General features: G+C 47.1%; 1 protein-coding gene and 1 long non-coding RNA gene across 3 annotated transcripts; one reads left to right on the plus strand and one right to left on the minus strand.

The window, feature by feature from the left end:
- Positions 1-480: 480 nt before the first annotated feature.
- On the minus strand, positions 481-13466 carry LOC140600518 (uncharacterized). Its single transcript, XR_012003743.1, has 3 exons — positions 12262-13466; positions 824-4002; positions 481-718 (listed from the first exon to the last, which is right to left on the minus strand). It is a non-coding gene; the product is annotated as an uncharacterized lncRNA (long non-coding RNA).
- PA2G4 (proliferation-associated 2G4) lies at positions 1083-13879 on the plus strand. Of its 2 annotated transcripts, XR_012003742.1 has the most exons (16): positions 1083-1350; positions 3192-3320; positions 3625-3730; positions 3825-3894; positions 4141-4233; positions 6801-6864; positions 7093-7171; positions 7322-7400; positions 7496-7629; positions 7931-8025; positions 8143-8270; positions 8446-8499; positions 11980-12640; positions 12755-12779; positions 13175-13197; positions 13460-13879. XR_012003742.1 is itself a non-coding variant. In XM_072768788.1 (13 exons), the coding sequence occupies exons 1-13, from the start codon at positions 1263-1265 to the stop codon at positions 8775-8777; spliced, it is 1185 nt and encodes a 394-aa protein (XP_072624889.1). In that variant the 5' UTR covers positions 1083-1262; the 3' UTR covers positions 8778-9848. The 2 variants fall into 2 exon arrangements, 1 of the variants encoding a protein (XP_072624889.1); XM_072768788.1 differs by lacking the exons at positions 11980-12640; positions 12755-12779; positions 13175-13197; positions 13460-13879 and adding an exon at positions 8712-9848.
- The last annotated feature ends 40 nt before the right edge of the window (positions 13880-13919 follow it).

Below are 13919 nucleotides of genomic sequence, written 5' to 3' on the forward strand. Positions count from 1 at the left end.
AGATTTTATTTATTGGGATCCCTGGGTGGCGCAGCGGTTTGGCGCCTGTCTTTGGCCCAGGGCGCGATCCTGAAGACCCGGGATCGAATCCCACGTCAGGCTCCCGGTGCATGGAGCCTGCTTCTCCCTCTGCCTGTGTCTCTGCCCCTCTCTCTCTCTCTTTGTGACTATCATAATAAATAAAAATTTAAAAAAAAGATTTTATTTATTTACTCATAGACACACAGAGAGAGGCAGAGACGCAGGCAGAGGGAGAAACGGGCTCCATGCAGGGAGCCCGTTGTGGGACTCAATCCCGGGTCCCCAGGATCACACCCCGGGCTGCAGGCGGCGCCAGGCGGCTGCGCCACCCGGGCTGCCCTTGCTAGGAATATCTAAGTACCACCAGCTGGGAATAATAAAAACAAGAAAGCCCACATTTGGGAAAATAAGAAAAAGCCCTGCAAACGTGGTGCCTCACGGGATGGAACAACTCGTCTGTCGGAAACTCCCGTGTATTTCAGAAGTCTTGCTCTCCTCACGTCTATGAGCACTTCCTCAGGTGCCATCCAAGCCTATTGTTGGAACAGCAGAGCCATCTTCAGCGGAGTCTGGCCTCTGGGAGGCTGCACGTGGATAATCCCTCTGGAGCCGAGCTGCCCCCGGGGCTCCTGGTTCTCCCAGCATCGGAGGGTGACTGGACGGGCCGAGCCGGTCCCACCGGCCGCTCCAGGGAGCCCTGGAAGGGCGCACGCAGCCTCCGCGCCCGGCTCCACCCAGCTGCCCCTGCCGCCTGCCTCTACCCGCCCCGCCCCGCCCCTTCGCCCGCCCGCCCCTCTCTTACCGCTTCTCGCTCAGGGCTCCTGGGCGCTGTGGTTTTTCCGGGAGAGACCACGCTTCCCCTCAGACTCCCCGACGGCTCCGCCTTCCCGCCGGAGTCTGACCCTTCCCAGCGTGCTCGGCGGTTCCGGCGTGCAAGGCCCTCGGAGGGCAAGGCCCCAGGGCCTGGCTTAGGGGCGCGAAAGGCGGGCTGGGAGTTGTAGTTCAGGAGTCCTAAGGTTCGGCTAGAGGCGGGCCGTAGCAGGGACTCGTTGTCCCAGAGTGCCTTGTGCCTCAGCCCGCGCGCTCGCAGCTTCTCGCTCGCCCGCCCGCCCGCTCCCTTGCTCGCTCGCGCTCTCCTCGCGGATCGAAGGGGCTCTGGCCACAGCCTGCGGCTGGGAAGGGAGACAGAGGCGGCGGCTCAGGGGGAACGAGGCGGCGGCGGCGGCGGCGGTGGTGGGAAGATGTCGGGCGAGGACGAGCAGCAGGAGCAAACTATTGCCGAGGACCTGGTCGTGACCAAGTATAAGATGGGGGGCGACATCGCCAACCGTGAGTGCGGGCCTCGGGGGTCCGGAGGTCGAGGCTGAGAGGGGGAGGCGGAGGGGACGGTGCAGGGCTGCCCCCGGAGCGGCCGGGGCGGTGGGGCTGTGCCGAGTGACCGCGGAGGGCCCCGCTCGGGTCCCTGGGGGCGGCGGGTGGGAAGACTGCTGCGCTGGGACCCGCGCCGCCGGGCCTGGGCCGGAGTCTGGAGGCACGGGCCCGCGGCCGGCTGGACCTCAGGCGGTTACTCGGGCGGCCGGCCGCAGCTGCCGCCCAGCGCTCTTCGCTCCGGATCCCTGCCTCCCGACTCAGGCAGCGGCGAGGCCGCCTCGGGAGGGAAGCGGCAGCTGTTGGCGTCGGAGGCGCCCCTCTATTTTGTGTTCGCTCCCCGGCGTCAGGAGCCCAGCCGACACGTGTCGCCGAGTTCCCTTGCGGATCGCCGGCTCCCTTCTTCCCCTGCTGCCTCCCCTGACACCAGCTTCTCTACCACGTGCTTTGCTGGAGGCTCGTGCTTTTTACTTAAGCTCCTTCGCTGGTGGGGCCCCCTTCTACTCTGGGTCAGCTCGGGGACCGTTGGAGGGCACCCCTGCAGATCCTACCACAAGTTTTGGAGATCCGTCTGCCTTTCCTTGTAGTTATTCATCACTACCAGCAGTCTGGGCGGATCGCCTTAGTTAACCAGCAGATATGACTGTTCTCAGGGGTTTGACAACTCTAGGAGTGTTTTGAGGTTCTCACCCCAACTAGGCCAGCCTTGTGAACAGTACAGAAAAGGGAGGGACTGATTTTAGAATCTCAGAAGTTCTCTCCTTATTATGACTGCGCTCTGACTTTCTCAGCAGCTGCCTGCCAAGCTAGGCAGGTGTCTCACTTTCTGTTTTCTCTTTCCAGTTCACCTTTTCACTTTAATACCCAGTTAGGGGGGACAGAAGATGCTTGGATTTGGGCTTTTAAATGGTTTTGACAGTAAAGATAAGTATTTAGGATCCCTTTAGTCCTAGGGCCAAAAACCTGTGTTTTTCACACTTCCAAAGAATCCCCAAAACTTAGATAACAAAAATCAAACCTGTAGCTCAGGTTAGGCCACGGAGAGAATGTCCTGTGACTACAACAGTGCTTTATAATATAATGGGCATTTAGTGTAGTGCCCCCATTTGGGGTACTTTTGAGTATTAGTGGTTTGAATCAGAAAAAAAGTTTTCCCTTGCAACTTAACTTCTGAGGCACTGTGATCCCAGATATCAGTTTGAAACTTTCGGGTCTTACACCTCTTAGAGTTGTGCTAAAAGCTGTAAGCCATGAGCCCGTTGAAGCCCAGGGAATTTAGGTTAAGTCCTCTTGGTTTATACACTGGTTGATGAAGAAATACATTTACACAGAGATTACAAACATCTAATTGGGGTGTCTGCGAAGGGAAAAAGGTAGCATTTAACAATGCATCAGCTTCAAGTCAGCAGTTCTGTGTCTACCTTCCTGTTCCTGACGCCTATAAATTTCTTCTAGTCTGCTTTGCATGTATGTTGGTTACCTTGATGAGAACCCCCTCGAAATTCGTAACTGTCCTACCATGCCACAGGTATCTTTGGAAAGTCTCCCTTTCCTAGGGAGACAGATAGCGTTTACCCATTTGTCACATTCTATAGGGAGGGATTTTTTTATTTTAGGAAAAAGAAAGTAGAAATTTAGTGATTATAAGTAGCTATATTCCAAGAGGCAAAACTTTTCTGTTCATTCTTTCAGCCTTTGGGCAATGGCACTACGGAATATTAGTAACTCTAACTTCTGGATATTATTTGGATGGTAACTTAGACAACACATGCAGGGCTGACATTGTGGGATTCTGTTCCCAGGGGTACTTCGGTCCTTGGTGGAAGCATCCTGCTCAGGTGTGTCGGTACTGAGCCTGTGTGAGAAAGGTGATGCCATGATTATGGAAGAGACAGGGAAAATTTTCAAGAAAGAAAAAGAAATGAAGAAAGGTAAAAAAACACACACACACACAAAAAAACCCCACTAATTTCCCAAATTTGACTCTTACTCAGTCCTGTTTGTTTTATTGTAATGATGTAACCCCCATCCGAGCCCTGGTTGAGATATTTGGAAATTTGAATGGCAGGTGGGATACAATCAGTTTCCTACTCAATCCAAACTGATCAAACAGGCAAGGCCCTGAAGAAAATCCTTCCATTTTTCTGAGGGGCAACAGGGCTGAGAGAAAGAGAGAGACAGACAGACAGACAGACAGACAGCAAGGCAGTAAGGCTGATGATTGTCTCTTTACAGGTATTGCCTTTCCCACCAGCATTTCAGTAAATAACTGTGTATGTCACTTCTCCCCTTTGAAGAGCGACCAGGACTATATTCTCAAGGAAGGTGACTTGGTAAAAATGTAAGCTTAAGCCGTTTTAGAGCACTTGTCTTTTTCCTAAGCCTTTGCGTAGTGCTAGTTGCTAATGCTGTGCTCTGCTCTTCTTGCCTTTTAGTGACCTTGGGGTCCATGTGGATGGCTTCATCGCTAATGTGGCTCACACTTTTGTGGTTGATGTAGCTCAGGTAGGTGGCCTCCTTTGAATTCTGTTCTACCTATGGGGAGTGGGGGAGGATATGCTGCTGCTTGCTTTTTATTCCCACTCTCTACCGCCAAATGTTTTGAGAGATTCCCTAGAGAAATAAAAAGAGAAAAGTGTTTTCTCTCCTGTTCATTGGCTGGCCTTGCATAGTGACCATTTGAGTAAAGCACTTTCCAGGAAGGTACTGATTGCATCCAGGAAGGTACTGATTGCATTTCCTTATCTACAGGGGACCCAAGTAACAGGGCGGAAAGCAGATGTCATTAAGGCAGCTCACCTTTGTGCTGAAGCTGCTCTACGCCTGGTCAAACCTGGAAACCAGGTAAGTAAGCTGTTGAGTCCAGTTCCAAAGATGATAGAGCCAAAGTTGATTAGTCACATATAATTATTCTCTCTCTCTTTTTTTAAGATTTTATTTATTCATTCATGAGAGATACATATTTAGAGAGAGGCAAAGACATAGGCAGATGGAGAAGCAGGCTCCCTGTGGGGAGCCCAATGTGGGACGTGGGACTCAATCCCAGATCCCAGGATCACGCTCTGGGCCAAAGGCAGACGCCCAACCCCTGAGCCACCCAGGCATCCCACATATAACTATTCTCTATTGAATTCCCAGCTTCTGCAGCCCCCTTATAAAACAGTTTTTCTTTGTTTTGTTTTTTTAAGTAAGCTCTATACCCAAGGTGGGGCTTGAACTCATGACCCTGAGACCAAGAGTCACATGCTCTACTGAGTGAGCCAGTCAGGTGCCCCTAATACAAACAGCTCTTTAAAATTAGAATTGGATTTCTGGGGTACCTGGGTGGCTCAGTGACTGAACGTCTGCCTTTGATTCAGGTGATGATCCCAGAGTCCTGGGATCAAGTTCCCGCATCAGGCTCCCTGCAGGGAGCTTGCTTCTCCCTCTGCCTATGCATCTGCCTCTCTATCTCTCTCTCTCTCATGAATGAATGAATAAAATCTTTAAAAAAAAAACAAAATTAGAAACAGATTTCTGAAATAGAAGAGGCAGTTAACTAAGCACTGTTTAACTCTGAGTGCCTATCATAGGTAAGGTCCATGCTAGGTATATGGGGATGTATGATCCATTCTTCATGGAGCCTAGAGATCTTTCCTTTTTCATGTTTTGGTTGTGCATCTTTTCCTAAAATAATTTGAGGTATATCACTTGGAGTAAAATACATGTTGAAAAAAGATGAAAGGGCAGCCGTGGTGGCTTGGCGGTTGGTTCATCGCCACCTCCGGCCCAGGGCGTGTTCCTGGAGACCCGGGATCAAGTCCTGCATCGGGCTTCCTGCATGGAGCCTGCTTCTCCCTCTGCCTGTGTCTCTGCCTCTGTGTGTCTTTCGTGAATAAATGAATAAAATAAAATAAAATAAAACCTTTTTCTTTTTAACTTAATTACTTGAGTAACCTCTGCACCCAATGTGGGGCTCAAAATCCCATCCCCAGGATCAAGAATTGCCCTTCCAACCGAGCCAGGCAGGTACTCCCAAAACCCAACTTTAAAAGCTAATGAAACAAATCATAATAGTACCAGTAAACTGGTAGCAGAGAGAGGCCAAAAGTGAGTTCTTTGCCTTGCAAGACAATATCAGGAAGCCTAGGGATCATGAACTGTTATGGATTAATACACTTTAACATGTTAGATTATGAGTGGAGACATTTTTTCTAACACTTCAGTCTCCAGGGTCCTATTCGATACTTAAAGCTTGCCTTTTTTGTTCCCCTGTGCTCTTGTTTTTTATGCTTTTAATCAGTTTGTACCTCATCTCCATTGTTATTCATATCATTTTTACTTATACCTCTGTCTTGGTTTCCTTATGATACTACTTCCTACCACTGTTATGAAGCTCTTTGAACAGTGCCTGGCCCATAGTAAGCGCTTGTGCACATTAATTATTTTTATTCTTTTTTTTTTTTAATATTTTTTTTAATTTTTTAATTTATTTATGATAGTCACAGAGAGAGAGAGAGAGGCAGAGACATAGGCAGAGGGAGAAGCAGGCTCCATGCACCGGGAGCCTGATGTGGGATTCGATCCTGGGTCTCCAGGATCGCGCCCTGGGCCAAAGGCAGGCGCCAAACCGCTGCGCCACCCAGGGATCCCCTATTTTTATTCTTTATATACTAACTATTGCATATCTCCACTGGAACGTATAATTGTATAGTGGCTATTGTAAATTATGACATACATCAGAATTTCTGGGTTCTTGCCCTGTTGCCACCCCTTACTGTTTAAAAGTAACTTGGAATTCAGATTTCCTCATCTGCAAAATAGGAAAAATAAAATTGCCCCTTATTGTCATAGGGTTGTTACGACAATTGAGATGATCCATGTGAAGTACCTAACACAAAATTTAGTATTATTAGTTATGATTATGTATTTTTCATTTTGTTTAATGACAAAGGAAATAGTTTAGGTGGAGATCAGATGTTTGAAAGAGTTAAAAGGGAAAATCAGAACTTGTCCTCTCTCAACAGATATCATGAGATAAACACGGGATTTATCACCAGAAAACCTGGGTTTATTCCCATTTCTTTCGGTTAACTGGCTTAACCCTATGCAAATCTTTTTTAACCTTTCCAAGCCTCAGTTTATACATCTTCTAAATTGGGATATGGAATATAGCTCTGCCCCATTCATCTTTCAGAATTATTGTCTACTTGGACCATCTTGGTGAAAGCATTTATAAAATGATAAGCTAATATAAGGTGTTTTTAGGTTGTAGGGATAATAGGGCTATGAAATGAAAAGCCACTGAGAATCATTGCTTTTTGATGGAGGATATGGAGACTCAGTTCTTTTTTATCCCTTTCATTCTCATGTTAGAGAACTTGTTGACCTCTGGTATATATCTCACCTGTTACTTGATTTTGTACTTCTAGAACACACAAGTGACAGAAGCCTGGAACAAAGTTGCCCACTCGTTTAATTGCACACCAATAGAAGGTGAGACCTCAGATAACAGGGTTGAGGGTCTGAGTGAGTGCTTTAGTAGAATGAAGAATTTTGCTCCTTTTAGGATCTATCCTGGCTCTAGCACAGTCTAAGCCAAAACCCATACTACCCTGAGTTTTCATAGCCAGGCACTTTTCCTTTATTGCATGCCCTGTCACAGTGTCGATGGGTGGATTTGGAAACCCTCTGGGATTCTAAATGGCTTTGTCGTGTCTACAGGTATGTTGTCACATCAATTGAAGCAGCATGTCATCGATGGAGAGAAAACCATTATCCAGAATCCCACAGACCAGCAGAAGTAGGTGCCAATTCCACCCTTTACTTTCTACCATCTGAGACTAGTCATGAATGTTTTCTTCCATACACCCAGCCTAATTGTGTCTGCCTTTCTATTTCATACTCCAGGGACTAATCATTTTTTTTATGGTTCGCTTTTTATTCCTTTTAGGAAGGACCATGAAAAAGCTGAATTTGAGGTACATGAAGTATATGCTGTGGATGTTCTTGTCAGCTCAGGAGAGGGCAAGGTGAGGAGAGTTTACCAGAGCTACCAAAGAGGGGTAGTTGAAGGTATGTTCTAAGAGCACCAGACCAACTGTGACCTAACGCATTACTCTTTTAGGCCAAGGATGCAGGACAGAGAACCACCATTTACAAACGAGACCCTTCTAAACAGTATGGCCTAAAAATGAAAACTTCACGTGCCTTCTTCAGTGAGGTGGAGAGGCGTTTTGATGCCATGCCATTTACTTTAAGGTACTATGACTGCACTTAACAAGAACAGGACTCAGAACCAGCCTGACTCATAGACCACACACCCAGGAACACTGTTACCTCTCCCAGTGCACCCCCTCCCACCCTGCCCCTGCCTAGACTTGTAGCTCCAGCCTGCATGCATGCCTTCTCTCCCTCTCCCCATTGCCCTCTCATCGAAGATAATGTGCAAGAGCAATCCTAAGCATGATTTCTGCCTGAGGGTAGGAGCTATTTAAAAACAGGAAAATGGTAAGACTTGATAGGGGGTTAAGGATACCTGAATCTGTCTTCCCTCACCCAGAGCATTTGAGGATGAGAAGAAGGCCCGGATGGGTGTGGTGGAGTGCGCCAAACATGAACTGCTACAGCCATTTAATGTTCTCTATGAGAAGGAGGGTGAGTTCTAAGAAGAGAGTTTCACTTTGGAGCCCCTAATTAGGGTCCCCACCATCTAGCTTCAGAAAAGATTATGACAGGGGGTCATTTTATCAAAACCTTTCCTTTCTCCTATAGGTGAATTTGTAGCCCAGTTTAAATTTACAGTCCTGCTCATGCCCAATGGCCCCATGCGGATAACCAGTGGTCCCTTTGAGCCTGACCTCTACAAGTCTGAGATGGAAGTCCAGGATGCAGAGCTAAAGGTCAGTGTGTGAGCACAAAGGAGACAAAGGAGAGTGGCGAGCACATGGCACCTGTCCTGGGAGTGAGGATGAGATGTCAACAAAGGCCTGAAAAGAGTTAAGATACTGAGAGTGACATTTCATGTTTCCTCTACATTGCTCAAAATTTGTTTTCTTTCTTCCTCCTCTTTTCCAGGCCCTCCTCCAGAGTTCTGCAAGTCGGAAAACCCAGAAAAAGAAAAAAAAGAAGGTGTGTTATGATCTTCCCTCTCTGGCAGGGTGAACCTGATCTGTCTTTAGTCTACCTTCCTGGGTTGTGGTGGACGTACATATTTCTGTAGATCCTTACTGCCCTGCTTGGCCCTGACCTAAAGCATTAGGATGTTTTTGCCCTTGGTCTCCCAGATACTATTGCAAGTAGTTGGAAACTGGTAAGTCTTCCTGTTCTTTCCATGAATATAGGCCTCCAAGACTGCAGAGAATGCCACCAGTGGGGAAACATTAGAAGAGAATGAAGCTGGGGACTGAGGTGGGTCCCATCTCCCCAGCTTGCCGCTCCTGCCTCATCCCCTTCCCACCACACCCCAGGCTCTGTGAAGTGCAGTTCGTCTTCTCCACCCAGGACCGCCAGCAGAGCAGGGTCTCCCTGCCCCCATCCCTGTCCCCATCCCAACCCCTTCCAACAACAACCAGCTCCAACTGACTCTGGTCTTGGGAGGCCAGGCTTCCCAGCCACCGAAGACTACTTTAAATAGAAAAGAGAAATTGATAATAAAATCAGGAGTCAAAATTCATCGTCTTCAAGCCCCTCTTTCTAGCCTTTTTCTACTACTCTCTGCTTGGTCAAGGTTTATGGCCCTACAACATAACAGGGAGAAGGCTAAAGTAGCCACCACCACTAAAAACTCAGCTGAAATTTTTTTATACCACTCTGGTGTCAGCATTTTCCCATCTGTTGGGGCTTGTTCCTCTCTTTTCTCACTCCCCAGGTATTTTATCAGGCCTCAAAATATAGAGAAGAGCTATATTCTTCAGATTGTTTTTATTCACATGTAGCAGATTCCTTTTCTGATCCACACTGTCTGGTTAGGCCCCTCTCATTTTTAGGAGCTGGGGCCTGAATTTACCAAGGGATTCTCATCTGTCAAATGGATCCTCATTTGTAAATCTCTTTAGTTTTAGTCATTTCTGTTCCACAGGACTTTTTTTTTGTCTTCACAAAGCTGTGAAGAAGTAATCCATCTCAACCTTGTCCATTTCTTTGGAGTCAATTGGAGGGGGGGGTCAATGCATTCCCCTGCTCCATCTTAGAAACCTGAGCTGGAAGCTCAACTGGTTTTTGTTCCCTGTTTGAAATATTTTGACCTCCCTCCCTGAAAGACCAGGAACCAAAGGAGCAGACTGACTGAAAATACAACTTTTGGCTTTTTGAAGCTGTGGACTTGGATTGGATGAATTGCTAGGGGTTTGGAGAGAAAGGTGATGAATTTCAGTACCTCTGGCATGCTGTCCCAGGAACTAGGGCTCCCGCTAACTTATGAGGTTTTTAAACATGTTGAAAATGACATGGCGTTAAAATAAATTTGGATTTGCTCATAATCCTGGTGCCTTCATATGGTGCTCTTATTTGATGGAGGTGGGGGAAATGTCAGTTGAAGTGATAGTCATTTGGAACTAGTTTTCTATGTTGCCACATTCTGTCTTTCTAAACCAAGAAGTACTGTGGATTGGGGAAGACCTAAAGCCTGGGTTCTCTGAATTAAGACAGTAAATTTTTAATGAAAGTTTTTAAATTTTTCTGGAGTAAAATCTTACCCCTTGTTGGTGACAATTTGTTTAGGACAAGGTGTACTGTAAGAAAGAAAGCCTGTATATAAGTATCTTGGGGCACCTAGGTGGCTCAGTTAAGTGTCGGCCTTTGGCTCAAGTCGTGATGTCAGGGTGCTGGTATCGAGCCCCATATGAGGCTCTTTGCTCAGTGGGGAGTCTTTAAAAAAGTATTTTGATTTCAGAAACCAGGAAAAATGCCTTTGTCATTAGGCAACTTTTCAGGGCCAGTCTGAGATGGATGGATGATTTATTAGACTATCTTACTTGTGAGGCTTTGCTGATACAGAGATAACTATAGTGAACAAAATAATGTAAGTCCCTTCATAAGAGCTTATAGACTACAGTTGACCCCTAAACACAAGGATTAGGGGCACCAACGTGCTGGCACAGTCATCCATATGTAACTTGACCCCCCAAAACTTAATAGCCTACTTTTGACCAGAAGCTAGAATAACCATTAACACATTTTACGTGTTATAGGCATTATATACTCTATTACAGTAAGATAAAGACAATCACAAGGAAGAGAAAATACATTTACGGTATTGTATATAGATTAAAATTCCACGTGTAAATGTACCCATGGCAGTTCAAACCTATGTTCATATGGCAACTGTAGTGGGCAATCAACAGGTGAAATGCTGGTGGACTTGATTTAATGTTGATGGAGGTTTTTTTTCAAAAATTGTTATATTCTTTTTTTTTTTTTTTAAATTGTTATATTCTGATGGTGACAATACTAGGTCTTCTTAAACGAGGGCCTGAAGTATTTTTTTTTAATTTTTTTTTTAATTTTTATTTATTTATGATAGTCACAGAGAGAGAGAGAGAGGGAGAAGCAGGCTCCATGCACCGGGAGCCCGACGTGGGATTCGATCCCGGGTCTCCAGGATCGTGCCCCGGGCCAAAGGCAGGCGCCAAACCGCTGCGCCACCCAGGGATCCCCAAGGGCCTGAAGTATTAAAAGTTTTTTTCCAGTTAAAAAGATGAAGTGTTACTGTGTAAATTATAAAGGAAAACACGAAAAAAGGATGATCACAAAAAGCTGTACACTCTTACTATAAAAGTAAGGTGAAATCTGTATGGTAAAGGGCTCTTTCTCATCCTTCCTAAATCAAGTTTCCTATAGCCAAATCTATGGGTATGTTTTCTGAGTGCTTCTGACCTGACCATACCATGAGATGGATAAGTTCTTTACCTTAATACCAAATATTCTCACTCTAAAGACAGCTGAGGGGTGCCTGGGTGGCCCAGTGGTTGAGTATCTGCCTTTGGCTCAGGTCATGATCCTGGGGTCCTGGGACTGAGTCCCACATGGGGCTCCCTGCGGGGAGCCTGCTTCTCCTTCAGCCTGTGTCGTGTGTGTGTGTGTGTGTGTGTGTGTGTGTGTGTGTGTGTGTGTGTCTCTCTCTCTCTCTCTCTCTCTCTCTCATGAATAAATAAAATCTTCTGGAAAAAAGGGATGGCTGGTTGGCTCAGGGGTTGAGCATATGCCTTTGGCTCAGAGCGTGATCCCAGAGTCCCGGAATCAAGTGCCACATCGGGCTCCCTGCATGGAGCCTGCTTCTGCCTCTGCCCTCTGCCTCTCTCTCTGTCTCATGAGTATATAAAATCTTTTTTTAAAAATCTTTTAAAAAATAAAAATAGGGACGCCCGGGTGGCTCAGCGGTTTACCGCCGCCTTCAGCCCAGGGCGTGATCCTGGAGACCCGGGATCGAGTCCCATGTCGGGCTCCTGCATGGAGCCTGCTTCACCCTCTGCCTGTGTCTCTCTGTGTGTCTCTCATGAATAAATAAAATCTAAATAAATAAATGAATGAATGAATGAATGAATGAATGAATAAATAAATAAATAAATATAAAGACAGCTGATCTTCTATTGATTTGATCTTCACCCCTAGGTAGAGGGAGAGTCACTCAAGTATTTTCTGAACAAAATGCATTGTGGCCAGGAACCTTGCGACATTCAGCCTCAGGTACTGTGGGGAAAGACCATAGTTAAGGAAAAAGCACTGATTTAAGTGACAAAGGCCTCTATAGTATGGCGGCCTCCTGGACTCCCCACTTAGCAACCCTCCATGTCCTGTAACTTAGAGCATTTGTAAATCTCCGAGATAAGATCTCCCTACGGCAATTTAGAAAATAAACCAGTAAACCAAACCAGGAATTTTTAGACTCCGTACCTAGCCTTAATAAAATGGACGGCGTCGCCAGGAAACTGCAACTCCCAAGAAGCAGTGAGGGAAGGCGGAAGTCTGCGCCTCTCCGTCCCACGTTGGAAATACGCGCTCACGTTGAAATGATACATTAAAATGGTCCTCATAAAAAAATTAAAAAAAAAAAACAGAGGAGGGGAATTTTGAGACTCAAATGTAAAACGTTTCCAAGAGAATTCCTAATTCAACCGCTTCACTTGCCACCGGAGACGGGCTGAAAGCCACGGAGCCTCCCCTTGGGAAGCCCCGCCCCCGGAAGAGGCGGCGGAAGTGACGACACAGCTCCTTGTTAAATAGTTGGAGGCGGGCCGTCGCCGCTCTCTCGGCGTTAGCGCCATCTTCCCGGGTGAGTGTTGGTTCCTGTCGTGTCCGGATTCCGTGCACAATCCATTAACATCTGATCTCTGCACTTGCCATCATTACAGCAAACTAATTGTAGCCTTTCTCTCTTTACCTGTAGAGACCTCTGCGCCATGAGAGCCAAGGTAAGCGGTCCCTGGCGGCAAGCGGACGCAGTAGCGATTGGTGGTGGGGGGGGGGGAGGGGGGGGACACAGCCAGGCTAGGAAAGTCCGCCATGGCTCCCGAGCCGCTGGGTCCTCCGGGATGTCCACGAGCTAGGAGGAGGGAGGAGAATTTGGGGAGAAGCAGAGGAGGTGGGTAAGAGGGCGGGAGGAGAAAAGCGCACGGAGATTCAGATTTATGTCGGCGGTTGAGGGAGGGAGTCAAATTACTCATCGGGTTACTGCGACTAGGCCCTCATACTTGGTCAAAAACCTGCCAGGTTTTAAATAATGCCGTTTACACCCCTGCCTAAAACTATTCCTAAACCTAATAATCTCTTGTTTTGTTCACTGCCTGTGGTTATGATCGGTTGCCAGTGGAGGAAGAAGCGAATGCGCAGGTATGTTGAGATCTGACCGGCCAAAACGGGAAGAGGGAAATGTAGCGTTCCTTGGACAAAACGTGGGAGGAACACACTTGGTGTAGAAATCTAAACTAATTTTAGGTGGAAAACCATCGGAAGTATTGACTTCCCTAGTCAGGGATTGAACACAAGATAATAGGAGCCAAGGGCTTGTCGGTCTTGCCGGCCCAGAAGATGGGAGGGAAGGACTGAACTGGCGTTTGTGGGCAAGAGCTGTATTCCCGTGTCTGCTTTTCAGGCTGAAGCGTAAAAGAAGAAAGATGAGGCAGAGGTCCAAGTAAACAGCTAGCTTGTGCACGCATGGAGCCACGGGAGCAGAGATCAGGGAAGCCAGAGGCCAGGGACGCTGGGACCAGTTGTTGGACTGCATGCCTCCTTTCTAGAGCTTGATACAGTGGATCTAGAACATCCATCGCCATCTGATCGCGACGACCACCTTTGAGAGACCGGACTTGATCATCCCCAAACCGTCCCTCCTTGGTCCTTTGCCCTGGACCTGTTACTTTCGGGACTAATTCTGTTTTCGTTTGTGGCTGAATGTAACGTGTACAATAAATCATCTCTTCTGCTGTCTTAGCTGAAGAAAAAAAAAAAAAAAGGTCTTGTCTGATACGTGGTTTTTATGGTTCCCTCGCCTGGGGAGTGTGTATCGGTGCAGCAGGCCTTTTGAGTGCCCCGTGCTGTAGGGTGTCAGGCAC

Source organism: Canis lupus, chromosome 11 (genome assembly GCF_048164855.1).
Source record: "Canis lupus baileyi chromosome 11, mCanLup2.hap1, whole genome shotgun sequence".
In the NCBI taxonomy this organism is placed as follows: Eukaryota; Metazoa; Chordata; class Mammalia; order Carnivora; family Canidae; genus Canis; species Canis lupus.